At 48.7% G+C, this 17451-nt stretch overlaps 1 protein-coding gene across 1 annotated transcript in view; it reads left to right on the forward strand.

The window, feature by feature from the left end:
• KCP (kielin cysteine rich BMP regulator) overlaps positions 1 to 17451 on the forward strand; it is a 114708-nt gene that overhangs the window by 51432 nt on the left and 45825 nt on the right. The window contains 11 exon segments of the mRNA XM_083699727.1: positions 1518 to 1603; positions 2446 to 2539; positions 3853 to 4005; positions 4759 to 4865; positions 6098 to 6191; positions 8074 to 8247; positions 11027 to 11109; positions 11298 to 11391; positions 13640 to 13822; positions 14426 to 14596; positions 16379 to 16555. Of these exon segments, the coding sequence (XP_083555853.1) occupies positions 1518 to 1603; positions 2446 to 2539; positions 3853 to 4005; positions 4759 to 4865; positions 6098 to 6191; positions 8074 to 8247; positions 11027 to 11109; positions 11298 to 11391; positions 13640 to 13822; positions 14426 to 14596; positions 16379 to 16555 (1416 nt within the window).

A 17451-nucleotide genomic window follows, 5' to 3' on the forward strand; every position in this document is an offset into this window, starting at 1 on the left:
GCTGGGTGACCTTGGGCCAGTCACACTTCTCTGAAGTCTCTCAGCCCCACTCACCTCACAGAGTGTTTGTTGTGGGGGAGGAAGGGAAAGGAGATTGTTAGCCACTTTAAGACTCCTTAGGGTAGTGATAAAGCGGGATATCAAATCCAAACTCTTCTTCTTCTTCTTCTGCCAGCGGACTACAGACTGCGTGTGATCGAGATCGCAAGTCACTGTGTGCATTAATTGTTTACAGTCACTTATAAAATTTCCCCGTTCTTATTAAATTTATTGTACTCTCGATCTCTGGTTCTCCCGGTCATTTTTGCCAGTTCGGAATAGTCCGGAATAGTCCCTCAATCATTCTTCTTTTGTAGATAGTTTGTCGTCCTTCCATCTTTGGGCAAGTAGCAAGGTGTGGCTATAAATATATTTGTTTGATCCCTTGTAAAAATTATCTGTGCCGTAAGAAAAATATATCAAAGTGGTTTGCAGCGGTAAGAATATACCGTATTTTTCGCTCTATAGGACGCACCGGACCATAGGAGGGGGAGAAGGGGGGGGGAATTCTCCCCCTCTCTGCTCAGCATCCCTTCAGCAAAGCGGCAGGAGAAACGGAGCCCCTTCCATTTCTCCCCCCGCTTCGCTGAAGGGGCGCTGCGCAGAGAGGGAAAACTGTGCAGCGCCTCTCCAGCGAAGCGAAGCCTGGAGAGCAAGAGCGATCGGTGTGCACCAACCCCTCTCGCTCTCCAGGCTTCAGGCGGCTATCCGCAAGCCTTCCGAGCGCAGCGGGAACTCCTGCTGTGCTCTGAAGGCTTGCGGATAGTGCCTGAAGCCCCCGGAGCGGGTGTTCGGGCTGTGCTACGGGGGCTCCAGGCTTCAGGCGGCCATTCGCAAATTTTCGGAGCGGTGGGAGGAGCTCTCCCTCTGCGCTTCGGAGGCTATCGCTGAAGCCAAGGAGCCTGCATTCACTCCATAAGACGCACACACATTTCCCCTTCGTTTTTGGGAGGGGAAAAGTGCGTCCTATAGAGCGAAAAATACGGTAAACCATGCAATAAAACAAAAAAAATTCCTTCCAGTAGCACCTTAAAGACCAACTAAGTCAGTTCTTGGTATGCGCTTTCGTGTGCATGCACACTTCTTCAGATACACTGAAACAGAAGTTTCCAGACCCTTCTATATAGCATTTTTTGAAAGCAGCATCCGTTATAGCCGCTGGGAAGGATTTATTCTGAACTGCCTGTGCAGTCCTGGCAGAATAGAAAAGTTTTAGGCTGGCATTTGAAAGCTGGGGCAGAAAGTGCCAATTGAATCTGCATTGGCAGAGTCTCCGTCGTCATCCTTGGGCAATTTCAGGAGCCTAAATTGGGTGGTGGGTTGTGGGGGGCTTGGACAGGAGTGTCCTGGGGGAAGGGCAGGACTGGGCAGGATCCTGACCCCGCAGTTGATTTAGCATTTTTTTGGTGGAGGGGCTTAAAATGCCATTTGCTTGACCTCCTGCTCCTCTCTCCCCTTTCCCCGATCCGCCTGGACAGTGTGTGAATTTGAAGGACGGCCCTTCCAGAACGGAGAAACCTTTCGGCCTCCAGGGGGCAGCCCTTGCCTGCAATGCACATGCTCAGTGAGTAGGGAGGGCAGGGGTGGAGCAGGGAGGGGCTGCGCTCGGGGGGGGGAGCACCACTCATGGCACAGCGGGGAGGGAGGGGTTCTTCGCCATCCCTTTCTCTCCAGCAGGTCCCTCCTTGCTTCCAGGTGGCCTGTTTGATTGAACATTTGGTTTGTGGAGAGATTAGATGAAGTTCCTTGTTTCCTGACCATTCGTTCTGATTTGCTTGTGGGGAGATTAGATGAAGCTACCTATTTCTTGACCATTCATTCTGATTTACTTGTGAGGAGATTAAACGAAGTTCCTTATTTCATGCCCATTCATTCAGACTTGCTTGTGGGGAGATTAGACGAAGTTCCTTATTTCGTGCCCATTCATTCTGACTTGCTTGTGGGGAGATTAGACGAAGTTCCTTATTTCATGCCCATTCATTCAGACTTGCTTGTGGGGAGATTAGACGAAGTTCCTTATTTCATGCCCATTCATTCTGACTTGCTTGTGGGGAGATTAGACGAAGTTCCTTATTTCATGCCCATTCATTCTGACCTGCTTGTGGGGAGATTAGATGACGTCGCGTCGGAGCAAGTCCCACACTTTCCTGTCACTTCCCTTATTGCAAACACCCCCTGCTTCATTGGGGTGGATGACAATGGGTTCGTTTATTATTTTTATTCTAACATTTACACCCCTCCAAGGAACTCAGTGTATCAAATTTATTTTCTTCCTTATTCATTCGCGAAAAATCTTAACCCTCAGAGCAACTCGCACCGATCTCAAAACGCCGGTAAACACGAGCGAATACTTTCCGAGCCAGAGTCTTGCGAGATTCCGCTGATCTCTTTCTTTCCCGTCTACAGGATGGGCACGTCCGGTGCCAGGAGGAGTTGTGCCCACCTGCGACTTGCTCCCAGCCCGTCCAAGACCCAGGGCAGTGCTGCCCACTCTGCAAAGGTGAGCTTTGAACCCCGGATGGACTTTGGTTTGGTGAGGCCCTCAGCTCCTGAAGGTCATGGGGCCCTTTCTATGTCCAGCTGTCCTTAGCCAACAACAAATTGTCGCTGTTTTTGTGTGCAATATATGCTATATAGTGATATGTGAACATAGCTGTCAACTGTCCCTTATTTGGTGGGAAACTCCCTTATCCCAGCGCCGTGTCCCGCTGCTGTCCCTTATTGATGATGTCCCTTAAATTTCCCGGGTTTCAAAGGAAGCAGCTCCTCTCCCTCCCTCCCTGCCGGCCAGGGAGGAGGGAGGCTCCAACTGCGTTGCTCACCCAATAAGGAGTCTAAGAACGACTGGGGGGTGGAGCTTGGATGCCTTGTGCCGATCAAATCGGCCTCGTTGCCTGGGGACTCGCCTTTGCTCAGCGCTTCCCAGCGGAGAGGTGACGGTGGTTTTCCTTGCTGCGTCCCCTTTGCCGGGTTGCTGCGCTGTGGGAACCACCGCTTGAGGCTTTGTTTGGCTGCTGGCTGGGCTTTCTGCCTTTGGCTCGGAGGGGCTCAGAAGTCGAACATACTTGTGCCTGGAAAATCCCTTATTTTGGCTGCTGAGCCCTTATTTTCGAGGCTGCTGGTCCCTTATTTTCAAATCTGTAAGTTGACAGCTATGTTTACGAACCTAATCAGTATCTAAAGCCATTTGCACATGTGACCATCCAACCAGTCGATACAGAATGCAGGCACCCTATATTTAGAAAGGAGGAAACCAGTGATATTTTAGGGAGCAGGCTAGCAGGCGGGGCCCATGACTTACATCAGGCATAGACAACCTTCGGTCCTCCAGATGTTTTGGACTACGATTCCCATCATCCCTGACCATTGGTCCTGTTAGCTAGGGATCATGGGAGTTGTAGGCCAAAACATCTGGAGGGCCAAAGGTTGCCTATTCCTGACCTACATCATAGGAGCCTACACAACACGAAACACTGTTGCTGTAGGTATGTTTTATTTTATTTGTTTTTTATCTTATATTTTGGAAGTGTACATCCAGGTTTTTTTTCCTTTAATTTTTTTTGGGGGGGGGGGGGCAAGAGAGAGGGGCCGTAAACTAGAGCTTGTTTAGATTATACCTAAATCTGGCACTGGCTTTGCCAGTTCCTATGCAGGACCAATTCTGCCACTCCTCCTGAGTGCTCCCAGGTGAGAGATCTGGATCCAGCTTGGGCATGTGAGGATTGCAGGTTTGGAAGGGACCCCCAGGCATCATCCAGACTGACCCCGCCACCAGTCCTATGAAGTCAACTCTCTCTCTCTCTCTCCCACCAGTGTGTGTCCTGGACAGTGTGGAGTTTGAAGACGGCACCGAGTGGGAACCAGAGGACGAGCCCTGCACCAGCTGCATCTGCCTGCAGGGGGAGCCGGTGTGCAGCCCCACCCCCTGCCCCCCACTTCCTTGCCAACATCCAGCCCAGCTGCAAGGTGAGAACACACCTGGGCGGTCCGCCTTCAAGTCTCCACTATAGGAGGGGGCAGCTGACACAGACAGATGCACCAAATTCCTTTATACTGTTCACATGCCAAATCACCCATTGCCAACCTGCTGCCCTCCAGGCCCTTTTCATGATACCGTATTGGCCCAAATATAAGCCTCCCCAAGGGCTGCCTTCAGATGTCTTCTAAAAGTCTGGTGGTTGTTTTCCTCTTTGACATCTGGTGGGAGGGAGTTCCACAGGGCGGGCACCACCACTGAGAAGGCCCTCTGCCTGGTTCCCGGTAACTTGGCTTCTCGCAGGGAGGGAACCGCCAGAAGGCCCTCGGAGCTGGACCTCAGTGTCTGGGCAGAACGATGGGGATGGAGATACTCCTTCAGGTATGCTGGACCGACACCATTTAGGGCTTTAAAGGTCAGCACCAACACTTTGAATTGTGCTGAAAATTTTATAACTGAAAATCAAAATAGATTTTTTTAAGTCTCACTCTGCTTTCCTTGGGACCCCAACCCTGAGGCTGAGAGGGGCTCTTGACGTCTGGGCAGTCCAGGACCTCCAGACACACTGCCCAGACTTGCACCCCGGGAGGCTACTTCAGTGCTGCTAACACAGCGGTCTAACTTCACCCCCGGAGGTGAACTCCATTCTCTCTTGAGACAGATGGGTACCAAACAAGGTTCTTAGCCAGACCAGCACCTGGTAGGTGTTGATTTGTGACTCTCACCCTCTGCCTCTTCTGCAGGGTCCTGCTGCCCAGCGTGCCAGCAATGCTCATACAACCAGAGGCTATACAGCAACGGGCAAGAGTTCATCGACCCAGACCATCCCTGCCAGAGCTGCCGGTGTCTGGTGAGAGCCAGCAGGGGACTCAGCTACATTAGTCAAAAAAAACCCTGTATTTTGCATGCGTTATAAACATGTAACACTAGATGGCACTGTAAAGCCCAAAACTTTCCTATGTGATTTTACATAGCGGGTTTTTATCCTTTTGTTATAATGATTTAATTTATGACTTGCCATATTTTTCGCTCCATAAGACGCACCTGGTTTTTAGAAGAGGAAAGGGGGAAAGTCCCGGTTTTGGGGGGGGTCAGCTCACAGTTGTGCAGCTTCTTTTGCAAAGGGGAAAAATCCTGTTTTTGTGGGGTTCAACTCACAGTTCTGCAGCTTCTTTAGGAAAGGAAAGGGAGCCATTTCTACAGTTTCCAGACAGATCTAATCAGCCAGTCCCATGTCGCTGGGAAAACAAACAGTCTCCGTCTGCAGAACATTCAACAATGGAGGCCTGGGCAAGGGGCCCGAAAGGGAGCCAGCGACCGACCACATATTCACTCCATAAGACACACAAACATTTCCCCTTACTTTTTAGGAGGAAAAAAAGTGTCTTATGGAGCGAAAAATACAGTATTTATTGTGGCTTTTTGCCTGTGTGTAGATGCAGCTGAACGTCACCCCAGCATGCCCAGAGGCCATTTTCCTGGACATTAGCTGTCTCACAAGCCAGATACAGTCATATCTTATGTTACGTCCGCTTCATGTTACGTCCTGCAGCAACCCGGAAGTACCAGACAGGGTTACTACCGGGTAACTACTGGGAAGTACCAGACAGGGTTACTACCGGGTTTCGCCGCTCGCGCATGTGCAGAAGCGCACAATGACATCACGCACATGCGCAGAAGCGGCAAATCGCAACCTGCGTGTGCACAGACGCGCCGCTTTTCATGTTGCTAACGGGCCTCTGGAATGGATCCCGTTCACAACCAGAGGTACCATTGTAATTAAGTGGGCCTTGCCAGTCCTTACCAGGTCAGTTAAGCAGCTCAGGTCTTGCAAAGTCTGACCATTTTTGATCAGCTTTGTTAACTCCTCTGCAACCCATTGTGAGCACAAATCATCAGGAAAACAGAATCTGAAAGATATCTGGAGGGGTCCTGAGTCGGTGCAGTTTAGGCAGGGAACGAACATACGCAGAAGCCACAGTTTTGGAGCAGAACCACCTGTGCTATGTTCTTTGGTAGGAAAAAGGTAGTATACATATTTAGTAGCAATAATAAATAACAGTGCCTCCTTCTCCGCCGCAGGATGGCACCGTCCGCTGCTCCACCACTCCCTGCCCCCCGCTGACTTGTCCGCAACCAGAGTTGAGGCCTGGAATATGCTGTCCAAAGTGCCCCGGTGAGTCACCAAACGGGTAATTCCCATTTCAGCACCTGGAAAGGTGGGAGTTGTAGTTTGTTCAGGATGCTGAGAGACCCCCTGTTCCCCACATAGTGCTACGGTTCCCAGAATGTATAACCACCCATCCCTCTTCACGGGGAGCTCTGGGGACTGTAGCTCTCTGAAAGGAACAGAGGGAGGGTTGTCTCCTTAATAACTCTCGGCACCCAAACTACAGCTCCCGGAATTATCCAGAGGGTAATTGGGCCTGATCCGGCTTGCGGGCCTTAGTTTGCCGACCCATGGGGTAGATCCACATGTATATACTTTAAAACAAAAAAAATTCCTTCCAGTAGCACCTTAAAGACCAACTAAGCTAGTTCTTGGTATGAGCTTTCGTGTGCATGCACACTTCTTCAGATATCATTTCGTGCATGCACACGAAAGCTCATACCAAGAACTAACTTAGTTGGTCTTTAAGGTGCTACTGGAAGTAATTTTTTTTGTTTTGACTATGGCAGACCAACACGGCTACCTACCTGTAACATGTATATACTTTGTAACTAAGTCTGCCTTCAGGGATCCAACTGTGAACTGAATGAGAGTAAACTACTTTTATATAAAATAAAAATTCCTTCCAGTAGCACCTTAGAGACCAACTAAGTTTGTTCTTGGTATAAGCTTTCGTGTGCATGCACACTTCTTCAGACACACTGAAACAGAAGTCACCAGACCCTTCTATATAGTGAGAGGGTGGGGAGGGGTATTACTCAGAAGGGTGGTGGGAATGGGTGATTGGCAGATAGGTGTGGGACCTGTAACTACTTTTATATACTGTACACAAGATTGTGGCGTGTTTATTCTTTTAAGAGAGATAGAAGGGAACTTAGCAGGAACCTGATAGTGAGAGGCTTACACGAGCCTGCAACCAGCTACCCGCCGTGTGTTTAAAAGAGGAATGTGAAACTCTGCTAAGGGAAGGAACTTGCTTTCGTAAGTTAGGAAGGATATTGATAAACATTACAGTCATACCTCGGGTTACAGACGCTTCAGGTTGTGTGATTTCGGGTTGTGCACCGCACCGAACCCGGAAGTACCGGAACGATTACTTCCGGGTTTCGGCGCTTGCGCAGGCACAGAAGCACTAAATCGCGCCTTGCGCATCATCATCATCATTTTTTATTTGTATGCCGCCTTTCCACAGTTAAAAAAGCAATGCTCAAGGTGGCTTGCAGCATAACAAGGTTTACATAATTACAAAAGTCATAAACAATAAATAAACCACATCAAAAAAAAGACACAGCCAAATGGGAAACAATTTCCACATAAATCAAAATCTAAAACTAAGAATACAGCAGAAGCGCCAAATCACGACCCACACGTGCACAGACGCACGGGTCGCGAACGCTGCGGGTTGCGAACTGCCTCTCGCACGGATCACACTCGCGACCCGAGCGTCCACTGTATAATAATAATAATAATAACTATTATTATTATTATTATTATTATTATTATTATTATTTATTTGTGCCCCACCCATCTGGCTGGGTTTCCCAAGCCACCCTGGGCGGCTTCCAACAAAGACCAAAAATACACTAAAATGTCATGCATTAAAAACTTCCCTGAACAGGGCTGCCTTCAGGTGTCTTCTGAATGTCAGGTAGTTGTTTATCTCTTTGACATCTGGTGGGAGGGCGTTCCACAGGACGGGTGCCACCACCGAGAAGGCCCTCTGCCTGGTTCCCTGTAACTTGGCTTCTCACAGGGAGGGAACCGCCAGAAGGCCCTCGGAGCTGGACCTCAGTGTCCGGGCAGAACGATGGGGGTGGAGACGCTCCTTCAGGTATACTGAACCGAGAGCCTTCTATCCTCTCCTGCTTCCCTGAACATTCCCACACAGATTGCACTCAGGACAACCGAGTGGTGCTGGACGGGGAGGAGCTGCCTAACCCGCTGAACCCCTGTCAGGCGTGTCTGTGCACCGCTGGAGAACTGCGCTGCAAGGAGCGTCAGTGCCCGGGGGCCTTATGTGCTCACCCCTTGCCCGGATCCTGCTGCCAGAACAACTGCAACGGTGAGCATCTCCTGCACTCGGCTAGAATGCCACACACACACACACACACCCCATCCCGGGAATCACAGAATCGTACATTTGGAAAGGGACGCACACACCACCAAGGGATCATCTGGCCCAAGTCCCTGAAAGGCAGGAATCACACCCAGAAAGTAATAGAATCATGGATTTGGAACAGGGCCGGATTTCAGTTTGATGAGGCCCTCAACTACTGAAAGTAATGGGGCCCTTTATATGTCCAGCTGTCCTTTGCCAACAACAAATGGTTGCTGTTTTTTGTCGAATAGATGCTATATGGTAATTTATGGACCTCATAGGTATCTAAAGCCATTTGCACATTACAAAGTATGTATTTTATCAAAGTAATTGTTGAACTGAAATACACTTAAGAAGTATATTGATAGTGAAATACAATTAAGAACAAGTATATTGATAAAAGGTAAAGGGACCCCTGACCATTAGGTCCAGTCGTGGCCGACTCTGGGGTTGCGGCGCTCATCTCGCTTTACTGGCCGAGGGAGCCGCTTCTGGTGAACCAGAGCAGTGCACGGAAACGCCATTTACCTTCCCGCCAGAGCGGTACCTATTTATCTACTTGCACTTTGACGTGCTTTCGAACTGCTAGGTTGGCAGGAGCTGGGACTGAGCAACGGGAGCTCACCCCGTCATGGGGATTCGAACCGCCGACCTTCTGATCGGCTAGCCCAAGAGGCTCTGGGGTTTAGACCACAGCGCCACCTGCTGTCCCTAAGTATATTCATAGTGAAATACAATTAAGAACAAGTATATTAATAGTGAAATAATTATTAAGTTCTAACTTAAAATGACTTTTTATTCATAACAAACTTAATAATGAAAACACATCAGCATTTGGCAATAACAAAAGTTCCTTTAGGAACACAATTTACAAAGACTCATAATCTAATCCAGCCATAGGCAAACTTTGGCCCTCCAGATGTTTTGGACTACAATTCCCATCATCCCTAGTTAACAAGACCAAAACATCTGGAGGGCCAAATTTTGCCTATGCCTGACCTAATATCTAGAAACTTGCTATAACATGAAATAATAGGTGTAAATATATGATGCAAACGGTTAATAATTATAAATAGCAGAATGTAAGCACCTTATATATAGAAATGAACAAACAAATTGTCTCTTTTTTGTTTGTTGAATATATGCTATATGGTAATGGATGGACCCAATAGGTATCTCAACATGAAATAATAGGTGTAAATATATGGTGCAAACTGCTAATAATTGTAAATAGCAGAATGTAGGCACCCTATATATAGAAAGGAGCAAAGCAGTGATATTTTAGGGAGCAGGCGGGGTCCATGACTTACATCATGACTTACACAAAACATGGTTTCTGTATGTAGCTTTTATTTTAATTGCTTTTTATCTTAGATTTTGGAAATGTACATTCAGGGTTTTTTTCCCTTTACGTTTTTCGGGGGGCCCCAAGAGAGTGGTGCCCTAAGCTATAGCTTGTTGAGCTTATATGCAAATCCGGCACTGATTTGAAAGGGAACCCTGAGTGTCATCTATCCCAGTGTTTTTCAACCATTGTTCCGTGGCACACTAGTGTGCCGCGAGATGTTGCCTGGTGTGCCGTGGGGAAAATTGAAAAATTCAAAAGATTTTAAAATAAAGTATTTTATAATTTTTCATATTTCTATTTACCGTATTTTTCGCCCTATAGGACGCACCGGCCCATAGGACGCACCTAGTTTTTTGGGGGGGAAATCAAGGGAAAATTTTTTTTCCCCGCCCAGGTTTGCGCAGCCATCCCCAAGCTAGAAGAGGGAGACGGAGCGCTCCGTCTCCCTCTTCTGCCTTCAGGGACAGCTTCTCTAGCCTCTGTGGGGCAGCAGCTTGCCCTGCTGTCCCCCGAGCTGGTGGGGCTGGTGATGGGGAGAAGCTTGCTTCTCCCCCCCCCCCGCCCGCCAGCCTCCAGACCAGGTCCGGGAATAGTGGGGTGGCAGCGCTCCGCCTCCCTATCCCCCGAGCTTGTGGGGCTGGCGGGGGGGGGGGGAGAAGCAAGCTTGCTTCTCCCCATCGCCAGCCTCCAGATCAGGTCGGGGAATAGCGGGGTGGCGGGGCTCTGCCTCCCCGCTATCCCCCAAGCTTGTGGGGCTGGCGATGGGGAGAAGTAAGCTTGCTTCTCCCCCCCCCCCCCCGCCAGCCTCCAGACCAGGTCGGGGAATAGCGGGGTGGCGGCGCTGCGCCTCCACGCTGTCCCCCGAGCTTGTGGGCTGCAGGCTGCTGCCCGCAAGCCTTGCGAGCCCGCGGGACCTCCCGCCAGGCTTGCAAGGCTTGCGGATAGCTTTCTGAAGCCTGCATTCGCCCCATAGGACGCACACGCATTTCCCCTTCATTTTTGGAGTGTGAAAAGTGCGTCCTATAGGGCGAAAAATACGGTACTTCATATTTCTATTTACTTACTATTTCATAATAAAGTAATTATAAAATACTTTCTTTGTGTTTATTTGATTCCTAAAGAGAATTACTTTATATATAGTCAATATAGGCACAGAGTTAAATTTTTTAACATTTTCTAATGGTGGTGTGCTTTGTGATTTTTTTTCATGAAACAAGTGTGCCTTTGCCCAAAAAAGGTTGAAAAACACTGATCTATCCCAACCCCGCCTAGAGGCTGCCCCCGATCCTCACTTGTTTCCTAGTCTTGCCCCCAGTCAGTTCTGCTCCCCAGAACCACACAGATCTCTTTCTTCAACTAATGGGGCCTGCTATTAACCCTTTCCTTCCTGCGCAGGCTGCAACTACGCTGGGAAGGAGTACCCAAACGGAGCTGAGTTCCTCCACCCCACGGACAAGTGCCGGCAGTGCCACTGCATCGTGAGTGCCAGGGTGGCGGGGAAAGGAGGGTGGGGTCTTTCCCCTTTGCAGTCGCAGAAGGGGCACCCAGAGGCCATCTAGTCCAACCCCCTCCCTTGCAAAGCGGGTATCCTCCTAGCACTGTAGAATCATAGAACTGTACCAGCGCAACACTCAGCCAGCTTTTCTTCCCCCCGTCCCGTCCGCAGAATGGGAACGTCCAGTGCCTCTCGCGCCGCTGCCCGCCCCTTCTGTGCCCGGAACCGTTCCTGATGCCCGGAGAATGCTGCCCCCGGTGTCCAGGTAAGGAACTGCACCAGCTTCACCTTCCAGGGTCTGCCCGCTTCCCTGGCAAGGGGTCCGATCCCCGAAGGGCTTGCTGCTCACTCACTTATTTCCTAAGCGCGCGCGCCCCTCGCACCAACAGAAACTCTCTCAGCAGATCATGCCGTAAGTACTGTATTTTTCCTGCTCCCTAAGACACACTTTTTTCCTCCTAAAAAGTAAGGGGAAATGTCTGTGTGTCTTATGGAGCGAATGCGTGGTCGCTGGAGCCGAATTGCCCAGGGGCAAAAAGCAGATTGTGCGTCTTCTTTTTTTAGAAAGAGGGAAGGGGGTGTTGAAACAAAGCCGCTGAGCAGCTGATTGGCAAGCCATCAGGAGGGAGATAAGGGACTCTAGAGATAAAGGAGACTGCCTGGGAGGGGGGAGGTAAAAGCCCATGGATCCTCAGGATTTTTGCACTGGGTCACCCAAAATTCACCATCAGATCACATAATATGTCCATGGCTATAGCCTGCATCAAAAAACCACGCATCCACTGTTTCTTGGGGCTGCAATGGTGCAAAAACGTGGTTACAAAGAACGGATCCACATGGATTCTCAGGATTTTTGCATTGGGCTACCCAAGCTCACCGTCAAATGACATATCATGTCTGTGGCCACAGCATGAGCCACAAAAAACATACATCCACTGTTTCGTTCAGAATATTTTTTATTCTTGTTTTCCTCCTCTAAAAACTAGGTGCATCTTATGGTCAGGTGCGTCCTATGGAGCGAAAAATACGGTAAACAAATGATTTTGGCATTTATGCCAGAAGACAATTATTAGAGACCCTACAACACAATAGGCTCAATTCTATGCCCCCAACAGTTCAGGACCTGCTTTCGGACATTAAATTACTTTAATAGTGGCTGAATTTTTGAGTGCTGTCCATGTAGAAAGACTGGGCCGTTATAAAGAGATTTAGTTGTTCTCAATTGATTGTTGATGGGGTATGTTGTATCATATTATTTATGCAGATTGATTTTCTCTGGAGTTAAAGATCTGACATAAAAATATGTTGAGCTCATATTTTGCACAATTTGTATACGCTGTCTGTTTGACAATGTGCGGTTTGCTATGCCTAATAAAGGATATTTGATTGATTGACAAGTAACCAAATGCGAAATACAATCGGGAATATGCAGCGGAAGCCATGAAATGGCTGCCTGGGTTGTTTGAAAGGCCTTGGTGAATTAAGGAAAAAGACTTGCCTGTTGCCAGAGGCTTGGGGGACCCTGAAAAAGTCCCTGCTGCTGACTCAGAGCTACAGCAAAGGTGGTGCCGTGTAGTGGTTAGAGCGCCAGCCCATGGCCTGGGCGAGGCCAGGGTTCAAATATCTGCTCACTGGGTGACCTGGGGCCACTTACTGCCTCTCAGCTCAACCTACCTCACAGGGTTGTTGTGGGGGTTAAATGAGGGATGGGGAGAAGAATCGTGTGGGCCATCTTGAACACTGTGGAGGAAAAAGGTAAGCTATAGATGTGATGATAATAATATAAAGGTAAAGGGACCCCTGACTGTTAGGTCCAGTCGTGACCAACTCTGGGGTTGTGGCACTCATCTCGCTTTATTGGCCGAGGGAGCCGGCGTACAGCTTCTGGGTCATGTGGCCAGCAGGACTAAGCCGCTTCTGGCGAACCAGAGCAGCGCACGGAAACACCGTTTACCTTCCGCCAGAGCAGTACCTATTTATCTACTTGCACTTTAATGTGCTTTCGAACTGCTAGGTTGGCAGGAGCAGGGACCGAGCAACGGGAGCTCACCTTGTCACGGGGATCCGAACCGCCGACCTTCTGATCAGCAAGCCCTAGGCTCAGTGGTTTACACCACAGTGTGCTGTAAAATGCTAACATCTGCAAAAGTAACATGCAAAGGTCTGTTGTATAGGGGGAAATTGCCTTGCAAAACTGTGTTGACTGGTTGATAGTAAAGGTAAAGGGACCCCTGACCATTAGGTCCAGTCGTGGCCGACTTTGGGGTTGCGGCGCTCATCTCGTTTTATTGGCCGAGGGAGCTGGCATACAGCTTCCAGGTCATGTGGCCGGCATGACTAAGCCGCTTCTGGCAAACCAGAGCAGCACACGGAAACGCCGTTTACCTTCCCACTGGAGTGGTAGCAAGTCCTAGGCTCTGTGGTTTAACCCACAGCGCCACCTGCGTCCCTCCCTTGCCACTCCAAAAGCCACCGCTTTCCAACTCTCATCGCTCCTTTCTTCCTTCTTACAGCTCCCCCAGCCATCTGCTTCTACCTGGGTGTCCCCTACCAGCACATGGGGCGGTTCTATGACCCGTCAGACAAGTGCCGCGACTGCATCTGCAACAATGGGACCATCACCTGCCAACGCCAGCCCTGCGCGCCCGCCCAGTGCTCCCACCCACTGCAGCTGGACTGTTGCCGCTCGTGCGACGGTGAGTGGTCACCTCTGAGCTTATGCATGTGGGAATGTTCAGGGAGGCAGGAGAGGATATATTGTTTATTAACATCCTTCCTAACTTGGGTCAACGCTCAGAGCCTGGCACACGCGGAAAACACTTCATTGAGGTTGTCAGGCTACAGGGAGTGGCAACAACTGGCCACGCATCTGCCGCCAAGCCGGGATCAAGGTTCTTATATCGATTCACAAAGCCCTGAGCAACTTGGGTCTGGAATAGCTTGGGGACCAACTGGACTCTGAGCTTGATGGCTCAGATCATCCGCAGAACGCTATCGGTCGTTCCTGAGTTAGTGAGGTTTGTTTGACAACAAATCTTTTTCTAGTGGCAGGGAGTTCCACAGGACTCGGCAGACGGCGCTGAAGGTTTTGTTTCCCGTTGTTGTCCAGGGCTTTGTATATTGATATAAGAACCTTGAACCCCCATACTCTCATACGCCCCTTTGTTTAACCCATCAGCTACCTTCTCCCTCCCCACTGCCTTCCCTTCCAGAACCCAGGAGTCCTGGCTCCAATCACCCCTCCCCTTTCTTCATTGACTATCCCTCCTCTGTGCTCTCTCTTCCCTGGCCGCCCCCAGGTTGCCTTTACCAGGCGAAAGAGCTCCCCAACGGAGAGCAGTTTCCCGACCCCAAAGACCCCTGCAGAGTCTGCTCCTGCTGGGAGGGGAGCGTCACCTGCAAGGCCAAAACCTGCCCGCCATTGGAGTGCCCCTTCCCCGTCTCGGGACCTTGCTGCAAAGTCTGTGAAGGTAAGCGCTCTGGATGCAAGCCAAAGAGGAGGAAAGAAAGATAGATAGAGAGATAGAGAGATAGATGATAGAGATAGATAGATAGATAGATAGATAGATAGATAGATAGATAGATATAGATGATAGAGATAGATAGATAGATAGATAGATAGATAGATGATAGATATAGATGATAGAGATAGATAGATAGATAGATAGATAGATAGATAGATAGATAGATATAGATGATAGAGATAGATAGATAGATAGATAGATAGATAGATAGATAGATAGATATAGATGATAGAGATAGATAGATAGATAGATAGATAGATAGATAGAGATAGATAGATAGATAGATAGATAGATAGATAGATAGATAGATAGATATAGATGATGATAGATAGATAGATAGATAGATAGATAGATAGATAGATGATAGATAGATAGATGATAGATAGATAGATAGATAAATAGATAGATGATAGATAGATAGATAGATAGATAGATAGATAGATAGATAGATAGAGATAGATAGATAGATAGATAGATAGATAGATAGATGATAGATAGATAGATAGATAGATAGATAGATAGAGATAGATAGATAGATAGATAGATAGATAGATAGATAGATAGATAGATAGATGATAGATAGATAGATAGATAGATGATAGATAGATAGATAGATAGATAGATAGATAGATAGATAGATAGATAGATATAGATGATAGATAGATAGATAGATAGATAGATAGATAGATAGATAGATAGATAGATAGATAGATATAGCATATATTCAACACAAAAAACAGAGACAATGCGTTTGCTCATTTCTATATATAGGGTGCCTACATTCTGCTATTTATACAGTGGTACCTCGGGTTACATACGCTTCAGGTTACATATGCTTCAGGTTACATACGCTTCAGGTTACAGACTCTGCTAACCCAGAAATAGTACCTCGGGTTAAGAACTTTGCTTCAGGATGAGAACAGAAATCGTGCTCCAGTGGCACAGGGGCGGAAGTAGGAGGCCCCATTAGCTAAAGTGGTGCTTCAGGTTAAGAACAGTTTCAGGTTAAGAACGAACCTCCAGAACGAATTAAATACTTAACCCGAGTAACACTGTATATATTTGTCGTTTAGTCTCTTAGTCGTGTCCGACTCTTTGTGACCCCCTGGACCAGAGCACGCCAGGCCCTCCTGTCTTCCACTGCCTCCTGCAGTTTGGTCAAACTCATGCTGGTAGCTCCTTTAACACTGTCCTACCACCTTGTCCTCTGTCGTCCCCTTCTCCTTGTGCCCTCCATCTTTCCCAACATCAGGGTCTTTTCCAGGGAGTCTTCTCTTCTCATGAGGTGGCCAAAGTCTTGGAGCCTCAGCTTCAGGATCTGTCCTTCCAGGGAGCACTCAGGGCTGATTTCCTTCAGAATGGAGAAGTTTGATCTTCTTGCAGTCCATGGGACTCTCATAATTCACAAGCATCAATTCTTCGAAAGATGGAGGGCACAAGGAGAAGGGGACGACGGAGGACGAGATGGTTGGACAGTGTTCTCAAAGCTACCAACATGAGTTTGACCAAACTGTGGGAGGCAGCGGAAGACAGGAGTGCCTGGTGTGCTCTGGTCCAGGGGGTCACGAAGGGTCGGATACGACTAAACGACTAAACAACAACAGTGGTCATAAAGTTATGTAACTCCTGCTACTGACTGCATGTTGCATGGATATTACTAATTATTCCCGCTCGCCTGCCTGCGTGTGAGCCTGAAATTCTCTCCTGCCTTCATTTCTGCCACCCCAGGTTGCAAGTACCTCTCCGAGGGCTACCTGAACGGCCAGGAGTTCCCGGACCCCCAGGACGCCTGTGGCCTCTGCACCTGCATGAATGGATTTGTCACTTGCGCCAAAAAGCCCTGCTACAAAGCTGGGTGCACCCACCCCGTCCGGGCGCCCGGCCAGTGCTGCCCCATCTGCCACGGTGAGGTCAGAGTGCCGGGGCGAGGGGGGTAGAGAGGGGGCTACAGGCGGAAACAGGAGCGGACAAGGAAGAAAAGCGTTCAGATCTGCCTCTGAAAAGCTGGAGTGGCTTTCTGAACATGCTCAGGGGCACTGTTTCCTGCATAATAATAATAATAATAATAATAATAATAATAATAATTATTATTATTATTATTATTATTATTATTATTATTATTATTATTATTTACTTATATCCCGCCCTCCCCAGCCAAAGCTGGGCTCAGCGTGGCTAACAACAATAAAAGTGACACAGCATTCTAAAAGCAATTCATTTTGAAATCAGTTCAAAATCAAATTAATGGCAACCATTGGGCTAGAGTTATGTGAGGATTACCAAAGGAGGGGGTCAGACTGTGCCTTGGCCAAAGGCCAGGCGGAACAGCTCTGTCTTGCAGTCCCTGCGGAAAGATGTCAAGTCCCGCAGGGCCCTAGTCTCTTGGGACAGAGCATTCCACCAGATTGGGGCCAGTACTGAAAAGGCCCTGGCTCTGGTTGAGGCCAGCCTAACCTCCCTGTGGCCCGGGACCTCCAAGGTGTTTTTGTTTGAAGACCGTAAGGTCCTCCGTGGGACATACCAGGAGAGGCGGTCCCGTAGGTACGAGGGTCCTAGGCCGTATAGGGCTTTAAAGGTTAAAACCAGCACCTTGAACCTGATCCTGTACTCCACCGGGAGCCAGTGCAGCTGGTATAGCACCGGGTGAATGTGATCTCGCAAAGAGGACCCCGTAAGGAGTCTCGCCGCAGCATTGTGCACCCGCTGGAGTTTCTGGGTCAGTCTCAAGGGCAGCCCCACGTAGACCTCCAGACTGGAACTTGCAAAAGCAGGGAGTTCATCATCGTTTGCTGCCTTCTCCT

This window comes from Podarcis gaigeae (assembly GCF_964106915.1).
Source record: "Podarcis gaigeae genome assembly, chromosome: 10".
In the NCBI taxonomy this organism is placed as follows: domain Eukaryota; kingdom Metazoa; phylum Chordata; class Lepidosauria; order Squamata; family Lacertidae; genus Podarcis; species Podarcis gaigeae.